The sequence below is a fragment of the Anguilla rostrata genome, chromosome 10 (assembly GCF_018555375.3).
Source record: "Anguilla rostrata isolate EN2019 chromosome 10, ASM1855537v3, whole genome shotgun sequence".
Classification (NCBI taxonomy): domain Eukaryota; kingdom Metazoa; phylum Chordata; class Actinopteri; order Anguilliformes; family Anguillidae; genus Anguilla; species Anguilla rostrata.
This window is the reverse complement of record NC_057942.1, coordinates 44,005,795-44,026,708: the sequence shown is the minus strand read 5'-3', so window position 1 is coordinate 44,026,708 and position 20,914 is coordinate 44,005,795. Positions and strand designations below refer to the sequence as shown.

Sequence of the window (20,914 nt, the reverse complement as noted above, 5' to 3'; positions counted from 1 at the left end):
GCTGCTTGCCTTCACTTGTGGACGTGAAGTTCAGTTTTAATCTCTTCCAGCTCAAAGAAATGGGAAGGTATTCTAATGGAAGAGAAGAGTAATTAAAAACCTGAACCACATAAATATTCCTATGCACAGAAACTGTGGCTTGATTTCAAGTACCTCAATAGCCAAGGAATTCCATATGGAAAACTAAGGTGTGTCATTGCGTTCTGAAAGTTCGGCAGAATTTGCCCTCCCATAGAAACATTAACCCCCATCAATTAAATCACTTATTTAAATATTCAACCGTGTATTTACCACAAACTATTTGCCACTGAAGTAAAAGTGCAAAGAGTTAGTTATCCTTGCTATAGATCTGTTGTATTTGTTATTTATAATTCATTTCTGCTGCCAGGGAGTTTAAGAGAAATCTGTATTTTACAGTATTCTACATCAAATTCCTGATTATAGCATTTTCTCAGAAATATTCTTCTCAGTTGATGAGCCTACTAACTTCATTTGAAAGGTGGTTTTTCCCACATTTACACGAGTACTCACTGGAAGGTGGCTATGTTTAAATACAGGTTACCCGGAATTGGGTAGTGTGGTCATGCCTTTCTGTTGTTACAGTGAACTATGATGTTTACATTCTTGGTGTAAGTACATAATAGGCACACGAGTTTGAGCTTGTTCATTGTTTTGAGCAACAACGACACCACTCATTCATTATTGGGCAGAAAAAGGTTGTGCAATAGCCTTTCATTGTGGTATTTCTGTTCCCAAAACAAATTTGTGTTTATGAAGTGTTCTCGGTATTTCTGATGTGCCTTGAAATATTACATATCCTGTTTTCAAATATAAACTGTTTAGGGAATGGTTTATTTTTATTTACAACTTGGGACATTCTTTTGGACAGTTTCCACTAGTTTAGATCTCAAAAGCCATCCACCTATTACTTCTGCTAATTAATCCAGTTCATTTTTTACCTTTTTTTTTGTTTGTTTTTAAAACATTAGTGTACTTTCAATGATGACAATTAATAAAAATGTTTTGGAATAAGAATGGCCCAGTCCGGTATATTTGTCTGTTTCTTTGTGAGCCTTTAAGCTAAATCCTGACATTCTCCTCTGCTGAAGTAATGCATGTTATTGTACTGCATGTAACACAATGATGTCTACATTCCTATGGTGTAATTAACATTGTTAATGTGCATAACTATCAGTCTGAAAAGTATGAACCAAACCAATAGAGAGACTGTCCACTCGGGCCTAAAAGACTTGCAGGTCTCTCCAAAACAGATGCGGTGATCAATATTGTCAATGGGTGCACTGAAATCTTAAGAGCACAATTATGGAAATACAGCATCTGTCAGGAGAGGAGTAGGTCACAGAGTACTCTGGGTTTCAGTGCTATGATAAGGTCTAAAACCAGACTTCCAAGATATTACTGGAGTGCGTAATGCAAGCTGTTTGAGGCAGCCTTTTCTAGTACCTCAGGAATGGAAGGTTGAGAGAGGTTTGTTATTAGACGAATCACTTGCATCCTGGTTCAGTATATTAAGAGGCTTGATGACTTATTTTAAGAGGTATGTGCCCAGATGCTAAGGGCACTAAACCTTCCGATGACATTACACTGTAATATTCAAACACTCATTTAGTCTTCCAAAATATTTCCAGACTGCCAGACCGAAAAATGTCTCCTCCTTTGGACCACTTGTTCTGTAATTAGCGGCTGCTTGTTTTGACATAACAGATCGCTGATGGTTTGTTTTAGCTCTTTAATTTTGACGTCTGCTTTTGGAGTGTGGGGTGCATTCCTGTTCAACCACAATAAAGGTCCTCAAAGATTCTGAGCAAAATGTGTCTAAATTCATTATGAAATGAATTTTGATTGATTGAAGCTGAACAATGCAGGAAAAAAACTTTCCAAATTAGGAAGCAACATCCGACTCAGACTTCATATAAACATCTGCAAGACAGTCTCTCCAGCCTCCAGCTAACTGTCGTACTGAAGTCTGGGACACTGACAGCTCTCACAGTCCAGCATCTATAGAATTAAACCTTTTTAGCAATTTACAGGACAAACGCGGACATACTATCAGTACAAGGTAATACCACTGTTTTATGTTTTGTAAGTAAGAAAGTACTACCATATGCTATGAAGTACTCTAAAGCTGAATCAGATTGAAATGGTGTATTGTTGGATTTAACATTTTGTGGAGATTTAAAATATATATATTTCGGAAGTTATTTTTTCATAACTAATGCCATGGAAAGATGAATGACATTACTAGTCTCAGCATAATACATAATATGTATATCTTGATGTCTTCCAGAAAGGAAGATACAAGAGATGAGAATTTTAAAGATCACAATCGTCATTTTCATAATAGTGACGACATCTTCAAAACCAGTAAGAATGTCAATGGTTGTTTTCCACTATACATACAGTACACGGCAACTAGGTACTATTTTGTTATCATACTCCTTATGCATGACAGCAAGAACAGAATATCAGGACAAAAGACAGCAGCAGGGCCCATTATACTGTCTGTTATTTCTCATCAACAGGTCCGCCGTTTTAAATACCATTTTGTGAACACGAGAGATGAGAATTTTAAAGATCACAATCGTCATTTTCATAATAGTGACGACATCTTCAAAACCAGTAAGAATGTCAATGGTTGTTTTCCACTATACATACAGTACACGGCAACTAGGTACTATTTTGTTATCATACTCCTTATGCATGACAGCAAGAACAGAATATCAGGACAAAAGACAGCAGCAGGGCCCATTATACTGTCTGTTATTTCTCATCAACAGGTCCGCCGTTTTAAATACCATTTTGTGAACACGATCGACAGCAGCTCGTCTGAGTCATCTGAATTATCTGAATCCTCAGAATCCAGCGATTCAAGTTTTTCTTCAGAAGAGACTTTGGTTCGAGAGACAACGCGACAGCCAATCACTGCAGATCGGACGACCCCCCCAGACTTTTCAGGGACGGTGGTGCCCGTCATCGCAGAAACCACACCTCAGCCAGCCGTGGCAGACACAGCCCCGCCCCTAACCGTCACCATGGCAGCAGTCAGACTTCTCATTGCCAACACCACTCCTCAGGAAGTTACAGATGAGAGTCCCACAGTCGTCATGACAACAATGGCACCAGTAACTGCAGAGACAAACAGTCAAACAGAGGCTGGTAGAACTGCTGTGGCAGAGCCTGTCACTATGCTGTGTTATACTGTTAGAGCAGATAAGGTAAGGGACCCTAAAGTTACAGAGAGTAGAGGGGATAGCTTATAGCTCATGACATGCAAAATCTTGGGACTTTGGGTAACATGATTAAATGCTATTGCTATGGATCAATTTTACAATTAATTTTTATAGGCCCAGTTTTTTTAAATGTTTTTTTGTCTGGATGAGTGTGTTTAAGATACACCTGGTTATTTATATGGTATTCAATTGCCAAACTGCCCAACATTACATTCACATTTTGTCCAGCTCAACTACACGTTACTGTAGAACAGTACAAACTGCAGAATAGAATAACAAAACAAACTGCTCACACATTTTGACTAAACCTAAAATTACAGCACTCATTTTGTGCATATTCTAAACCTTCTCTCACATGCTTTAGAGAGGATTATGTGTTGTAATTGTAACAAGTGTGTGTGGTTCACTGTAAAAAAAAAAAAAAAAAAATTAAAAAAAGACCAATCAAGAGGATTGCCAATTTTAGCACTGGAATTAGCAGACCAATAAGAATATCACCACTCTCTAGAACATTTATTTACATTTGTCTTTCTTTTACAAATAAAGCATTACCTACAGAATAAACCATACAAGAAGCACTCTGTCTACGATTCCTCTCTCAGCAATACCAAGCTGTTCAATATAAGCCCAGCAGGAAGAGAGATAATATAATTGTTCTATACAAATGTGACTTTTTGTACAAAATGGTTCAATTAGCTAAAGCTAATTAAATAACTAGTTGTCATCAGGCTGCATTGGGAAGTCACGTGAATCGGCTTGGTTTTATGCAAGTTCACAAACAAAAATTTTAAGTTCAACAACACTTGTAATTTTGACAGATTGCATGTCATTACACATTTAATATCAATATATACTTGACTTTCCTGAGTTTCTCGAGAATGGAAAAAATTACAATAAATTACAAGCAACTAATGCACGTAAAGACCACCATATGATTCAACACAGAAGCTGTAACAAGGTAAATAAAAATATATACTTGCAGATTATAAAGAAGCTGGAAAGAATCCTAACTGAAATGAGTGGTGAATTAAATCACCTTCATTGCCCCAATGTTAGTATTGCAGACAGCAGGTGGTCACATGACCAGAGGGGAGGGCTCAGTCTGTAGGTCCTCCCCCACCGCCCTGGTTATGGTTCAGTCCACCATGTTCGAACACCACTGCTCCAGCCAGCCCACAGACAGAAACGCTCCCCACTCAATCTGCATTTCTGCTGAACCACTACGATTCTTCATTTCGGGATCGAAGACTACAGAAGGACGCTGGGCGAAAAGCTCTCTGTGAAAGACTATGTGAAATATTGCAGAATAAAGCTCCAACAGCTGTGAGGGACCAACACAAACCGCTACACCACCGCAGGCACTCAAACCCAAGAGATGGGTGCGATTCGAAGGTCGGATCGGAGAAAGTGAAATTTCAGGCAATTTCCGACACGGATGGAAGAGGATTTAAAAGAACGATATTCAAGGATCAATCCGAGTAGACTCAGAGAGACTGACTCCATGCAGAACACTTCACATTCTAAAACGTGTAGGCTCCATTTCACCGACACGTGGCAACTAAAATAATAAAGGAAGAAGTCACCCAAAAATGTATTTACCATGTTTAGATGGCAATACTAAACCCAGAATGTGATGCATTTAATACTCTGTCAGAGTACTCCTAAGATTCTGATACATCACATACGACGACACGAAGACGCGGCTCCCACGCTAGCGCTACCCTAACTGCCCGCCGAAGATTACGCTTTCTGCTACCTGCCATCATCTTCATCATCTGTGAAGCTGCAGGTACGCGTCTGCCAACCAAGCGATTCAGCGTCAACAGGAGGCTCCCCATCTCGTCAGCTTCATCTCGAAAGAGTTCACTGCAACATCACCGTCAATGTTCACCAGATGCTGCTGAAACACTCCATACAATGGAAACAGTGCTACAATGCTACACTGGAAGACCCCTTTTGAAGACCACAACAGAATTTAATAAAAATCTGATTTATAATTTACGAATACCAATCAGGCTATATTTGGTACAGCTATATATTCAAATATTTGAAAGATTACTCCCACAGCAAACATAAGTAGCAACAAAAGGATAGAGCCAACTGTGGTGAAAATGTCCTTTAACACAATTATAAGCAACGGTTTAGTTAGTAATATTGACAAATCAAATCACCCCTTGTGAACAAACCAATTGTATACAATAAGCAACAAACAAAATTAATTAGAGGAGCCTGAAGTTCTGGGACTTCCTCCGGGAAGCTGGAGACTGGGTGGCAGGAACGGGGTCCGGGATTGGTGCAGGCAGCGGAATGCGGGCGTGTCCTCCTCCTGTGTCACTACGGCGACTGCTGCTGTTGCTGTGGCTGCGGTTGCCGTGGCTCCAGCCCCCCATCCTGGGCAGTGTTGTAGGAGCCGCAGTTGCTGCACTTCATGCCCAGGACGTGGAAGGGCACTGTGCAGTGTGACTGGCAGTCGTTACAGATGATCTGCAGTCACACAGAGGACACCAGTCAGAACATCGCCAAAAGCGCTTTATAATCAGCCAACAATAAAGATTAGTCACACCAATTACATAAGTCTGGCAGCTGTTAGAAACTGGTTTGGAAAATGTAAAAGCGAGCTCTTATTTTGACACGCTACGGTAGTCAAGTGACATGGCTGGAGCCAGACCCTTCCCAGAGGTCAGAGGGCAAATTCCTAACCCCAGCATGGAGGGCGGTCCTTTTCCAACGCATGCATTTCTTTGAGTGCAATGAGCAGGATATTCCAGGAGTGGCTGGGTCACAGCCCTCCTGTGTCTGGGTTAACAGACTGCCCCACCCCCCACCCCCCACCCCCCCCACCACCATCCACGAACGACCCGTCCCAGACGGTCCACAGCACTACCTTAACGGTGGCGTCCTGGTACTCGCTGGGCATGGGGGTCTGGGAGATCTCCTTGTCCATGTCCTCCCAGCAGTCCTCCATGTTCCAGGCCGAGCGCATGCACAGCGGGCAGCGGTACGCGCTGGAAAGGAAGTGAACTTCTGTTAAAAATACTACTTCCTGCACCATATACTGCAACCCTACTCAGGTGCTACACACAAGCTATGGTACTATATATACTTTCCACATTCACTTGAATCAAATTGAACACTTCACTGGTTATTATGCATGAAGTTACTTTTTACAAGTGATCCACCCTCATTTAGATTTAACCGTCTTGTTTGTATAAATTACACTGATCATCTGGAAAGTTTGGAGACCCCTTCTATAGATTAACTCAATATTCAAGAGGGAAGCAAAACCTTGAATAATTTTTTCAGTACAAAAATAAAAAATAAAAAAGAAACAAGTCACCAACTACAAAAAAAGTGGTAAATCTTACCCAGTTTTACACATGTCTTCGAAACAGGTTCTGTAAAAAAATAATAAATGTTAAGTAGAGTATTCAAAATGGCTGCCTAAACAGGGCGGCTCTTTAAGGGTATTAAAGTGAGCGGTCTGAATATGTCTTTGAAGCTTCGAGATACTCATCTTTAAGAAGCTTTTGGAAAAACAAATACTGCATTCACCTGTAAAAATATACAGTTTTTCCCCAAACAATTGCTTCTATGGACTTAAGAATCTGACAATATTGCATCAGTAAAGACAAAAAAAAAAACCTACTTGTGTAGAAGGTGACCACAAGGAAGAACATGAGCTCCTATTCTGGAGGTGTGGATATCCTTCATTTGAAAACAACAAAAACAAACAGAGATTTAGGTTAGACTGATAACTCTAAGTGGTGCAGAGGCACCCACTTGCAGGACAATTCAAACTGCTTTAAATGATTTGTCAACCTGTCAATTTTCTCAGTTAATTTATGCTACATTTTCCTTCTATTTAAAGCCCCTTGTGAGGGGAAAAATACCTACACGGTCAATTTTGTTTGCCAAGTCAGTTAAACCACAATTTCTGCTGTGCAAGCTGGTTAGGCTTAGTTACTGATTACACAGCCTCAGATACAGGCTGTATAAACGATCACCTAGTGCTTCAGAAACACGTGCGGTTTGTAAATCTGGTTAATGCCTTAACAGTACTGTAAGGTATATCATCTTTTAAGAACTTTGAATGCATACACACTTCATCACGCATTTTTTATTTCACATAATCAGATGAGTGCCCTCCAAAATGATGTGCGTTGATTGGTTCAGGACGTTAGTGAAATCTGGTGGTGTAGTGTATGGTTGGAGCAGATACCTGCAGACACTGAGGCCCACAGGACCTGGGGTTGAGCAGCCCAGTAAAGAACATAATTCAGTAGGTTTATGTTTGCAAAGGGAGGATACACAAACTACTGAAAACAGGGCTGACCGTAATTGACACCCATATTTTTCTGACTTTATCAAAGTTTTGGGAGCGAGTATCTCAGTCTCATCTGTGCGTAAAACCCGGGTCCAATCAAAGTTCGAATGCCGATCTTCAATTGAAACCAGATGTATATATTGTATGATGTATACAAGGAAATACTTTTGGGGGGCAACATAACCAGTAATCACAGGAGCCTAAGCCATTCACACAGACGGACTACTATCGATACGTGGGATTGCCCAAGCTTACCTCCATACACACCGGGCAGTTCTGTCGTGAGACATTCTCAACACACTGAAACCAAGAAATTATAATTACTATCAAATAATCAAGGACACTTATTTTTACGCAAAGGTACCTTTGATTTATTTTTTTCCTCATCATAAGGGTGGTTGAAGCCATTAACATACAGGAGCTAATGATCTGGTTAGCCATACATGCACACTGAAAATAATTTTAAATAATGACAAATTATTTGCAAAAAAGCACCTTGTGTTTTCCTTGCAGATCGCTAACCAAGCATAGATTACACTTCGCACAATGGAAGTACTTTTCTCTTGGTCCAATCCTGAAACAGAAAATAAAAGGGTGTTATTTGACATTCAGTTTGGATGCCTAAAATCAGAAGAATTAATATTTAAAATCCTTCTGAATATGAATAAACTGACTACAGGTCAATCCGGATGGTCCAAAGTAAAGCACTTTCCATACCTGTTTGACACGTCCTTCAGCTGAAACAGAACTGCTTGTGGCAGAACTAATTATACCCCAGATTCATTCTGTCAGCAGAAAATGTCAAAAAGACAGTATGTGCAAACTGAGATATCCATCCTGGCCTAATTCTAAAGATTAAAACATTACTTTTGAAATCCTTACAAGGGATAAAAAAAAATGTTTTAGCAAAACACTGCTGAAACACTCAAAGAAACAAACAGTCAGTGAAATGTAGAGCCATGTTACCAGCTCACGCCATTTCAGCTTCTTGAGCTACCACTTGCACAAAACAAAACAGAACTGGTGTAAACACACACAAATGGCTTTCTGAGCTGGTTTACAAGCGGTGCACACACTGCATGCACCGTCACTCTGACTGTCGCGTATGCTTTCCAGGAATTATTAGGCAGCACCAAGTAACTGTCGCCTGCTGATCGACGGTTCAGAAGGAGCTGCCTGGAAGGAGGCGTGTGCAGTAGCCGCAGGGCTCGGGGAAAAGCTCACCGACATATGCCACACGGCTGACAGTGGTACTGCTTCTTATCCTTGTCAAACAGGTGACAGACGTCGCAGTAGTACTCCCCGAATTTCACACCGCACTGCTGGCATGTCTGCTGTGCCTGCACGGGTAAAGGAGAAAGCCACATCAACACTGAAGGGGGGTGTTTTCACATCACGGTACCCGGCGGTCATTCTGTGGGTCAGACTGGGTGTTTAAAGAGGCAGCTCAGTGAACACTGACCAACACGCTACAGAGCAACAGAAACGGCACGCGCAATGCACGCTGGACCGAGTCATCCCAGGATTTTCACACAAAAGGTTATTGTGCTATAAAAGTTGCTTGTTGGCACTTTTAAAGAATTAAGACTAATCTGCCTCCAGTTACAGTTTGAACAAACAAAACAGCTATGACCTGGAAGTGGTATTTAAAGCTCTGCTACTGTATGCTCCACAAAGAGGTCTGACCTGTAAAGATGGTAAACACCCTCCATGAATTACGATAATTGACTTGCTGTTGAACCAGCCACTGTCCAGACACTTTCTTTTTTACCGCACAATATGAAAATGAGAATCACTGAAATGCATGAGCATGCTTTTGTAAAAACAGATTTCACAAACGATTAAATGAACAAACAATAGTAAATACAATATTTTGCCTTTTTTCTGTAATGAAAGCCAGGCTGACCACCTTAGAGCTTCATCTGTAATAAAACTTAAAACACATGTCACTCAGGTGAGCAGTGACTATTTGGGGTCACAAAGCTTGCCAGGTCATGTAGCAGAGACAGAAACTCTGGGGTATTCAAGACCAGGCTTGTCGTTTGTAGGTAAACTGAGCACTAGGTACACTTTTGTGGAAGGAAAATGGTGAGTATTGTTGGTCTGAATGGCACGTTCTCGTCATTATATGTTGTGTTGATGGCATTCAGCACAGAACACGACTTGCTCTTCAGCCAGAATACCAGCCATATCTCTCTTTAGCCTCGCTTTGTACTTTGACATTGTCACTGAGCAGCAAACACAGGTTTCTTAGGACCCTACTGTGTGTGGGGCGGCAGCGAGAGCTTACCGTTTGGACCGTGTTACACACAGAGCATTTGACCTCTTTAACCTGGAAGCGATCCATCTGATGGTTTTCTTCAGCATCGTGGCACAGTCGACAAACATAGAACTTCCCGCAGCAGGGAGCCTGGAACAGCGCAGGTGGAATCAAGCGATTAGAACCGGGTTTAAGTCCAGCTAAGCACACGGCATTTGAACCATAATGTTTCGTCATTTGTAAGCTCTCAGTGGTTAACTTAGTAACCATAAAAATGAGACTGATATCTCTATTGCACCCACACAACAAGAAATTATATCTGAAAACATGGCCTCAATAAAATATGATAATTGTAAACCTTAATTGCAACTTCCTATCTCGAACCATTTAGAATTAGGGCCTAAACCAGAGGCCTAAACTCAGACTATAGCCTGTATCTCAGACTGTGCGATTTGACTCACTTTTATCCCAACCAACCAAAAAACCTCCATCTTTGGACTAAATTATGGCCTCTGCTCAGTTCAGAGCGATTCCTAAATCACACAAATCAAAGTGACCACAGAGGCTCCCAAGTTTTCAGTGAGCACCCAGACAGGCTACATGTACGAACAAACTCAAATCATAACACCTGTGAGTGTAACGTAAGGTGGACTGCAAGTGCACAGCAGCCAGCCAACTATTCAAAGTGGCACAACCAGCCCGGTGAAATGTCTGTCATCGACGCCTTTAAATACTGACATGGCAAAGAATCAAGAAACGTTTTGAATTAAAGGCTGACTCTGCCCTGGCCTTTGGGACTGAATATTTCAGAAGACAATAACTCCATTAATTTACCTCGGGCCAATTACATTTAAATGACTAAACTTAATCCAAAAGTTGTATAACTTCTCTCGTCTTTAAACATTCAATGGGTGGTAGCCAATACATACAAGGGGCGACATAGCTCAGGAGGTAAGCGCAATTGTCTGGCAGTTGGAGGGTTGCAGGTTCAAACCCCGCCCTGGGCATGTCGAAGTGTCCTTGAGCAAGACACCTAATCCCTAACTGCTCTGGCGAATGAGAGGCATCAATTGTAAAGTGCTTTGGATAAAAGCGCTATATAAATGCAGTCCATTTACATACATACGTACGTGTCAAGTATAATTACCCTGTTCAGCAAGACAATTTCTGAACATTAACATTCTCCGAGAGCAATGGGAATAAAAGATCAGAGCAGACAAGATTTTGATTGTGTCTGAAAACTAGGTGTAAGCCTCGCAGTTCAAGCTAGCTGTTCAGGGAAATAAAAACATGGGTGGCAATTGCTTTTTATCCAGCTACATTGCCTCCGTATGAAGGATGCGAATTGGCAAATAATCAAATACGTTGACCATTGTGTCTGCCCGACAATGCAAGTAACAAATGTTGGAGCTGACTGTTGAATTTGACCCGGACAATGAGCCACAACATACCAGTTAGCTTGCTAGCTTTCTAGGTAAACTCCTCAAAATTTTCCGAGGCAAGGCGTAGCCCTGGCAGCTTTCTGCTTTTGCATGCTACTAGTTCTGACGCTAACGCTAGCAGAACGCAAGACAAAATTTTACCAGACTCCAGAGTACCCAGTTAATTTAGCTAGCTCACCGTTACATTAGCTAGCTAACTTAGCGACTCATTTTTGAACAGCTTATTAACGTGTTTACGCGAAATACACCCGCTCCCAGCAACAGAAGTGCAGAAATGTCTACCTAACTAGCAAGCAGCAATAAACTCATTGCGCAACACACTGGGTTAACGTTACGAAAATGTCATAGACTAGACCTAAATTATTACAAGACTCCCTAGTTCACCAGCTACGTAGTTAGCATTATGTAGTTTTATACCACAGTGATCTACTTCGCTGCACAACGTTAGACTCGACAGTTGGTCATATGCCTAGACTACAGCGCTTACATATTTTTCAGAACGCATTTTGTACATAAAATAAAAACAGAATATGCCTTACTTTTAGTAAACAGCTGCGCACATAATGGACACATCCAGACTCAGAAGCAGCCATTTTTATGCTGGTGTCCCATCCAAATATTTCCGCGGAAGTAATTAGTCTAGGCGTTTAAAGGTAAAGCGTGACTTGGCTTGGAATATATAGAAGTAGCAAGACTAGCCTATAATATGCGATGAGGTTAGTAATTTGGTCCACAAGTAGTGGACGTGAACAGTAGTTGGTTAAGCCCACTCCAACTCCAATTTCACTTTCTGGAGTTCATTTCACATTTGATGTTAAAGGGATAGCTCATTTTCTAGAGTTTTATTTTATGTATTTCTTTCTTTGGAATATTTCACCTTTGGCGTGTGTTTTCAATTGGGACAGAGAGTTTTCGTGTGCAGTGATTATTTTAAACACAGAAGTTTCTGACAACCTGCCAGCTGTACAATGGCAGGTACTGGGGATTCAGGTGTTCGTGATCTAAAGCACTTCATGTAACAACAAAGCACCTTGTACTAAAGCATTATGCCTGCAGAGATTGTAAATGTGTTATTCTATGATACCTTTATTTACCCAAATTAATTATATGCCAATTGCATTGGTAAAAATTAGCATATTGAATGCAAATGATTTGTTCACCCTCCCATAAAGTTTAATTGCTTGGGATTTATTGTGTCTAATTTCTGATCATCAGCACCCAAATAGCAATATTTATTGCCCTCACTGTGCATGTTTTCCCGTATTCGTGATAAACAATGAAAAATAATTCTGCTGCAGTAATTGTTCATTTCTTCCTCCATGGATAAAGTGCCTTAATCTCCCTATTCTTAATGGATAACGGATTACCCACAGATTATTCTATATGCAAGAGGACCCCGCCTGTCCAAGGCAATGCCTTTAGCAAAAGCATCAATGATAGTAAAATGAACTTCTACATATTTGTATAGAGGGCATGGACAATGTTCTTTTTTCATTTTTATTTAGCGAATACGTATATAATTCAGTGTATACTAACCAATTCAATCTAGAAGCTTTATAAACAGACTTTGTCATTGTCTGGCTGCATTCGAGAGATAAAACCGTTTATATTCAAATTTTCTTAATTGTCACTGCATTGTCACTTCATTTATATTCATGAATCTGTTTCCTTGCTACCTCCTTGGTTGAGAGGAACAGGAAGTGTTAAAGCGCTCCAGCCTAAAAACACAAAGGGTACAATTCAGATTAGGGCACCAGAACTAAGTCACAATGAGAACTCACCTGAGAACTCATCAACAGAAAAGTATCGTATCTTCACTATAGCTCCTAAATCAGTGGCACTTGCTTCCATTAATATTGGTGTTGTTTTCTAAGGTTCTTATCTGTTTTCTTTCATGTGCAATGTTGACCAGAAAATTATGGCAGAAACAGACATGGGGAAGGACATAAATTTGGCGTCAAAATATTAAGATTCGATATTTAAACAAAAGAATATAAACCATGTTCATCCTGTCAACTGCTGAGTTATTTTCAATCAGAGCAGTATTACAGGATGTCAGGGTCCACCCAGGAGATTTACGTAGACAAGGCAAAAGGAAGTTGAGAGCAGGAGAGTGCATGCAAGAGGATAATAATGTATAAACAGCCTGTCAGTGCACAGATCCTTTCAGTCAGTGGCGTTACAGGGTCAGCGCTGCCTCTTGCTAGCATCCTCCGTTCTGGTGTAGCGGTACTGGAGACACGCAATGCTGCCAGATTTAGAGGTCCCACCTGCTTAACGCTTTGCGGCTTCTTCTGCCAGCCAACGGGAGTGAAAAATGCTGAGCCTCAGGAGCAGGAGGGCAAGCCTTTTCCCTAATTACAAAGTTGGGCTGAGCGCGTGCGATGGCAGAGACTCCGAGGGGGACTACAGCATCCCATTCGCTAAGGACAGCTGGGTCAAGCAGTGGAATTCCATGGAGGATGTGAGCAGGGACATTTACGACATCTACGCCGAGTATGAGGAAGAGGAGAACCAGTCACCTTTCAGACTCTCCTTGCCTGCCAAGAATTACATGCTCAACCTCAACGTAGGGGGAAAGGTGTACCAGATCTCCTCCAGGGAGGCAGCAAGGTACCCCAAAACCAGGATTGGGCGGCTGGCTATCTACACAGATCACAACAGGAAGCTGGACCTCTGTGATGACTACACCGTCCAGAACAACGAGTACTTCTTTGACCGGGACCCGGACATCTTCCACAACATCTTCAACTTCTACAGGACGGGCATGCTCTGGATTAAGGATGAGCTGTGTCCCCGGAACTTCCTGGAGGAGATCAACTACTGGGGCGTCCGCATCAAGAACGCCCACCGCTGCTGCCGGATCTCCTTCGAGGAGCGGCACGACGAGCTCAACGACCACCTGAAGGTGCAGCAGGAGCTGCAGGACGAGGTGGAGATGGAGGAGAACGACGAGCTGTTCGAGAACATGGCCATGGGCCAGGTCCGGCGAGCCGTCTGGCACCTGATGGAGAAGCCCTTCTCCTCCATCAAGGCCAAGCTGATGGCGGTGGCCTCCAGCTTCTTCGTGCTGGTGTCACTGGTGGCCATGTCGCTCAACACGGTGGAGGAGATGCAGAACGAGTCGCCCGCTGGTAGGCAGCGCGGGAGGACCTACGGGGAGTGCGTGGAGAGCTTCTGCATCGCCTTCTTCACCGTAGAGTACCTCCTGCGGCTGCTGTCCACACCCGACCTGCGCCGATTCGGCCGGAGCGTGCTCAACGCCGTGGACCTGATCGCCATCCTGCCGCAGTACCTGCAGGTGGGGCTGGAGCTGCTGGAGACCGAGGACTACGGGGTGCAGGACAGCGACCTGAAGACGGTGGGGCAGGTGGGCAAGGTGGGCCAGGTGCTGCGCATCATGCGCCTGATGCGCATCTTCCGCATTCTGAAGCTGGCGCGCCACTCCACGGGCCTGCGGGCCTTCGGCTTCACCCTGCGCCAGTGCTACCAGCAGGTGGGCTGCCTCTTCCTCTTCATCGCCATGGGCGTCTTCACCTTCTCCGCCATGGTCTACACCGTGGAGCGTGACGTGCACCAGACCAACTTCACCAGCATACCCCACGCCTGGTGGTGGGCAGCGGTGAGTAAAGCTGTATCTGAAGTAACAGGCCACTTTGTGTCTCTTGTATCTCTTCTAGAGGTTCTGATCAACTTTCCATATGATATACAACTTAAAAGAATGACAACAGTGCTGCGTAAGTCGCTCTGTATAAGAGCGTCCACTAATTGCCTGTAATGTAATGAAATGTAATGTTTGTGTGTGCATTTCTCACTACATAGTGCACAGGTGAGCTTGGTTATGGAAAGGCAGTCATGGTTAATTTGAATTCCCCCTGTGCCCCAGGTCAGTATATCCACAGTGGGATACGGGGACATGTTTCCGGAGACGCACCTGGGCCGACTGTTCGCCTTCACCTGCATATCCTTCGGGATCATCCTGAACGGCATGCCCATCTCCATCCTGTACAACAAGTTCTCCGACTACTACGCCAAGCTGAAGGCCAACGAGTGCATGTCCAATTTCAAGAACCGCGGCAAGGTGCGGTTCGCCAAAAGGGCGGCCAGGAAAATGGCGGAGTGCTGTGGGGGCACTCGCCACTCCTGACCAATCAACAGCCGCCCCGCTCTCCTGAAGAATGTACTGTATGTGAAGGGAAAGCATAACTAAAATGCTATACTTTTTTTATCACTACATAGACTGTAAGCTGAGCTGCATTTAGTATACCGTTGTGCAATGTCCATAACAAGCCTAGACAGTACAAAGAATCTGAGCCAAACGTGATAACCGGGAAACTTTTGTGTGCCACTGGTCCGATAAGAAGAGGGAAGTATTTTCATTGTTGGCTTTCACTCAGCTATAGCCTGAAGTTGTAAATCTGCCCCAGTATATCAGGGGAATATTGTTCAAGCATAGGGTGGGATCAGAGGTAGAAAGTCCAAAGGTCAGAAAGTTAAAGTCCTGCCTTGTGTTTCTACCACCTATGAACTCAGCCAGCTGAATACACAAGTTAGTTCAAATCTAGTTTCTGATCCTGGATTTTTCACCTGTGTGTGGGACGAATTTCATTTTCTTGATTCAAATTCAGGATTTTTTTTTTGTGTTCTTTTCAAACCCTGTTCTATAGTTCAGCCAGATCATTGTAAACTTATTTTTTGAATGACTTTTTTTTAAACTTTAATTATTTTGATTTATATTTAACTGTATGATGGTGTTTAGAATATAATTGTCTTGTTTCTTTGCCAAATATCTGTGAAGAGAAGTGAATAAACCCTCTGGTCACGTTCTGGTCAAAACTGACTGACTTGCAGCTTTCCTCCGCCAGAAAAGTGGTTTCTTTCATTTAACTGCTTCAAAGCTCCATGAATTTATTCATACTAGGCATTGGAACGTATGGCATCACCACTTTCATAACAATTAATGCTTTATGATTGCTTTATAAACAATTATCTCTATCAGAAATTTCACATAACCATCAACATACTGTACTGATATGTCAAGAGGACAGAAATGTCCTCTTGAACCAAGGGAAACGATCTGTTGTGAAACAGCGTTTGAAATAATCCCAATAACCAAGGGAAACGATCTGTTGTGAAACAGTGTTTGAAATAATCCCGATACAAGATGCAGCATCTGGCTGAATGTTAGGGGAAAAAATGGTTCAATTATTTCTTTTTGCCTAGGAGCGTGTGCAAAAGATTTAAACTATCAAAGCCGAATTATGAATTTATAAACAGCTTTCCTCAAGCTACATGTTTCAGTGCTTAGGAGCAGATTAGAGGATAAAGTCATATACTGTACAATGCACAGTCACATACAGTAAAGCACTGCAGGAGATTTATATACAACTAACTCTGATCAACAGTGTTTTCAATATCACCACTTTTCTGCCATAATTTCAAAAAAATAACCAAAAAAGCAGCAAATTACTGGATGGATTCATATTCATATTTGATTCAACATGTTCCTTTATGGTGGTCTTGTGTATTTATCTGCTACGCTTTTATGCAGTAAACCACTACAGCATGGGAACTAGGTAGGGGTCTGCATCTCAGGCACATCAAACGTTTTAGTAACATACAGATACAATAGAAACAACATATAAGAGCTAACTGATGAATCACTTTGAAAATACTGTATGATAAAAAAAAGACAGTGCTGGTGTACATGTTGTAAGTAGGTGTTACATTGTCATGCCACAAATGTAAATGACAATCTTTGGATGATGTTCACTTAATCGGGTCGTCTGAATCAAAACTGATCTCTATTTGCATGCAATGAACAGCTACAGAAATTTCTACAGAGACAAAGAAAATAAAAATCCTTAATTTGTAAAAGAAATAATGGATTTTAAAAAAAAGACAAATAAAATATTTAACTCAGCTCATGAGTATTAGAGCAGTGAGTCATCCATTTACCACAAACAGCCAAAATATCACACTGTTAATCGCCATGGTGGCTCAGGGTGTGACAGTTTTCAGTGCATCTGCTACTGTAAGATTTAAAATGGTCCAGTTGACAACCTATGTTGTTCAGTGTAAACATATGCCATCATCAAATCTGAATAGAATGTCATTTTTATGTAAAGTAACAAGCAAGCCTGTGTCATATAATTATCAAATGTTAGAAGCTAGCCTTAAGAATCTTTATCAACAGTGACTGAGGATTATAGAAAATTACTGTGCATGTATTTACAAAGCTCTCGCTCACATTCGCTGGCGTGCTGTGTAATTGTGTTTTAACTGTACCTAAAACAGGATTCTGCCCAACCTCTCACTCCTTGCAGTGCCCGAGAGTCTAGATCCGGTCAAGAGTAAAGACTGGACTGGAAGCTCGCTGATTAAATCAGTCACAACAGCAGCTGGCACTGTCCTTAAGACACAGAAACAAACCAGACTTATAATGCTACAGATGCGCAAGCTGCGCAAATTATGTGCTGTATCCTTAAAAACAAAAACAAAAAAATCATCAGCACAGACCGAGTCAAAACAAATTTTGTATGCGGAATACAAATAAATTGCTCTACAACTACTCGCTATAGCAAGTACTGTACATACCTCTGGAGCATGCATACCTGTGCTTTTTATAGACTTAATTTGTACATTTTTGTAAATTTACACTTTACATATGAGTTATGGGTGTTAATATGGGTGCTCTTGCACATGATAAATGATATAAGCTTGCCAGGGTTTTGACCTATTGGCTTTCAGAAATCTCCGAGTGCTTCATATAAAAATGAACCATGTTAATCTCTAGTTATTGTTCTTTAGATACAGATTTCCTACGGATGATTTCTGTTTGGCATCTGGATGGTTATTACTGCGAGCCCTAATCCTCTGCTGGATGGCCTCTGGGGGCATAATCACTTCCTGTTAGGAAGCTTATGTCACAACCAGTTTGCCCTCTACCCCAACCTTCTTCATGCTGAATCATGCAGTTCGCCCTCTACCCTAACCTTCTTTTTGCTCAAATTTTGCTGAATCAGCCATTTGTAAACAGGGAGTAAGCGTTCCTTGGTGTAACTTAGCATTTGATAAAGCAGTCAGAGACAGGAATCAAGGACCAACTAGTCATGAACAGATTTGGGCACTGTGGATTGGCATGCGATCTATTGGAACGTACTGGAAAGCGCTGCACTTGTGTGGAGTGTGTGGATCGCCAGAAACAATAAAACGTGTCCTCGTGGGGTGTAATAAGGAATACAGGCAGTCACGATGGAGAATCAACATGTAATTAGTAAAAGCAGTGCTTAGTTTCATAGCCTCCATCGACTGACACCTTTCCATGAAGCGGCAAGTGTGTAATAAGCTGTAATTCACATTCCGGACTGCAGGAGGCAGCAATTTTACATATGGCAACCAACCAGTCTGAAATGGGAAGCAGAAGAAGAATTACATAATATCCGTGATGCGTTCTGCGTCACAACCTTCTACTGTCCTTCTGCAAAATGGTTCCTCCAGTGCAAGTCTCACCACTCATTAAGGTAAATGCTTTCAAGTTTCAGCTTGTAAGTAATAAATAAATTGTTTACTACAATATTAACTCTTTGTAGTTATTGATCAGTCGAAGTTGCGGGTTGTTGTAGGCAAATTGAACGTTGTCTATCTCAAAGTCGATCGCCACACCGTTAGCAGTTCTAGCTATATGGTAACGCTAATGGCCAGCTTAAGTAAAAAAAAAAACCTATTTTCAATGTGCCTGCTCTGTGCGGCGTGCATGAAGGTCACTGTCAGCGTTAGCTATCTATCTTGGACTCCATATTTGCCGTCAACATTTATAGTAAACTGGAAATTGTCTAATATTAACTGACTACCGAGCTTGTAAGGCCTTACGAGCTTTCTGAAGGAGTTTCTGAAGTATTTGGTTAATCTTACAATTGGGTTTTACAACGCTTAACAAAGGTCGAGGTTATTTCTAGCTACTTTTAGGTCTGCATTGCAGCTTGAACCATGGAAGGTTTTATTTTAATTATTTTGTTTTATTCTCAAGTAGTCTTGACTAGATTGTATGTGGGCAGGGGTGCACAATTTGAGGTCCAGATTTGAGTGTCCATGCTCAAGTGGGACTTGCCCTCCACAATAGAGACTGTGATATTAGGAAATGAATATGATGACCTAGAAGCTGAAATAATTTCATAATTTTAGTTCAGAATCAGTACAACGCGTGGCCCCTCTGTTTGGTGTTCTGGAGTTCGGACTTAAAGCAAAAATAGTAACATTACACAGAGGAATACCCCAGACTGTATTCTCTGGAGTAGGAGGCTCAGAAGCCTGCATCATCTACATATCGTCTGATCCGCACAGGTGTTCTATCCCCTGCCCATCAGTGCTTCTGTCAGAATACAGAATGAAATTGTGTAACTTGCACAAATTTATGTGGTGTGTTTACCCTGGGATGTTTGCTGTGCAGTTTACATGCTTTCTTGCATATTACATAATTTCTACTTCTAATTCCAGACAGCGAGGTGGTCAGCCTTGCTGGTTGGGATCATCTACGGGAAAAGGAGATATGGTGAGTCGCAATGTCAGTTGTGATTATCAACCCGCAGGCTTACTTTTAGTGAGTAAAATAACGAATGTTCTGCTATTTTGTGGGCCGGTAAGTAAAATAAAGAAAATAATGAATATTACGTCTTCCCCTTCATTGTGTCTGTTGTGGTGTGATTCTCAGACCACCTTAAGCCCATCGCTGAGGAGGAGAGGAGGGTAGAGGAGGCGGAGAAGAAGGTGAGAGAGGAACAGGAGCGCATCGCCAAGGAGCTGGCAGAAGGTAGGGTCTGGAACCTTCCGTACCACATAACCCTTACTAAATCTGCCATCCCTGTTTACCTGTGTTCCTGCATGTGCACAATATATTTATTAATCTGTAATAAAGAGTAGCTGCATACCTTACAATACTGTATGAAATCAGACAAATACTGTAGCAAATGTTCATTTGCATATTAATATTTTCCTGCAAGAATAAATGCAGTTTGTTATTTAAGTTTTGGAATTAGAAATGAGTAGTTTTGTTTACAGCTCATTACAGAAAATAACTATATCACTGAGAGCAGAAACATAAATACACTGCACCTTGGGGAACAGATTTGAAGCTTAAATAAAGGTCACTGTCAGTTAGATCTCACACTTGTTAATGATTTGGAGCCTTTATATAGTCATTTATTTTGTGGGTGTTGTGGATGTTTTGCATTTTATATGGGTATTTTTGCTTCAGTGGACCTCAAGAGAATGGCTTGAAGAGATGATTTTGGCATTAGCTTAGTGATGAATGCATATTGTGAAGAAGTGTTATTGCTGTATGTGATGGCCAACTCTCTGCTTTTTCAACAGCCAATGAAGACACCATCCTGAAATAAATCACCACTGGATCAATATAATTTATATTTCAATAAATATGTATCCTCTTTCTGCTTTCTCAGTTTTCTCCATGTATATTCATATTTTCCAATATTATGTTCTTCATTTTTCCCGCCTCTGTCACATTGAAAGAGGGTGTGTCTGATTAAAAGGGTGTGATCATCCGAGGTTAAAGAAACCTGTTTGTCCCTTCCTTATTTCTGCAGTACAATCAGTAATTGGCACAATCACTGACTGGTGC

General features: G+C 41.6%; 2 protein-coding genes and 2 long non-coding RNA genes across 4 annotated transcripts; 3 read left to right on the top strand and 1 right to left on the bottom strand.

The window, feature by feature from the left end:
• The first annotated feature begins 1,916 nt into the window (after nt 1–1,916).
• LOC135233628 (uncharacterized) lies at nt 1,917–2,586 on the top strand. The gene is made up of 3 exons (XR_010323892.1): nt 1,917–2,080; nt 2,309–2,385; nt 2,544–2,586. It is a non-coding gene; the product is annotated as an uncharacterized LOC135233628 (long non-coding RNA).
• A 1,161-nt stretch (nt 2,587–3,747) lies between these two features.
• rchy1 (ring finger and CHY zinc finger domain containing 1) lies at nt 3,748–11,973 on the bottom strand. The gene is made up of 9 exons (XM_064297374.1): nt 11,817–11,973; nt 9,866–9,985; nt 8,800–8,915; nt 8,071–8,149; nt 7,831–7,875; nt 6,898–6,956; nt 6,617–6,646; nt 6,136–6,256; nt 3,748–5,735 (listed from the first exon to the last, which is right to left on the bottom strand). Exons 1-9 carry the CDS (start codon nt 11,868–11,870, stop codon nt 5,586–5,588), a joined length of 774 nt encoding a protein of 257 aa, XP_064153444.1. The 5' UTR covers nt 11,871–11,973; the 3' UTR covers nt 3,748–5,585.
• Nucleotides 11,974–12,962: 989 nt separating this feature from the next.
• kcnv2b (potassium channel, subfamily V, member 2b) lies at nt 12,963–16,287 on the top strand. The gene is made up of 2 exons (XM_064297373.1): nt 12,963–14,899; nt 15,164–16,287. Exons 1-2 carry the CDS (start codon nt 13,595–13,597, stop codon nt 15,422–15,424), a joined length of 1,566 nt encoding a protein of 521 aa, XP_064153443.1. The 5' UTR covers nt 12,963–13,594; the 3' UTR covers nt 15,425–16,287.
• A 2,380-nt stretch (nt 16,288–18,667) lies between these two features.
• On the top strand, nt 18,668–20,851 carry LOC135233625 (uncharacterized). Its single transcript, XR_010323891.1, has 4 exons — nt 18,668–18,800; nt 19,774–19,828; nt 19,988–20,086; nt 20,647–20,851. It is a non-coding gene; the product is annotated as an uncharacterized LOC135233625 (long non-coding RNA).
• Nucleotides 20,852–20,914: the final 63 nt, after the last annotated feature.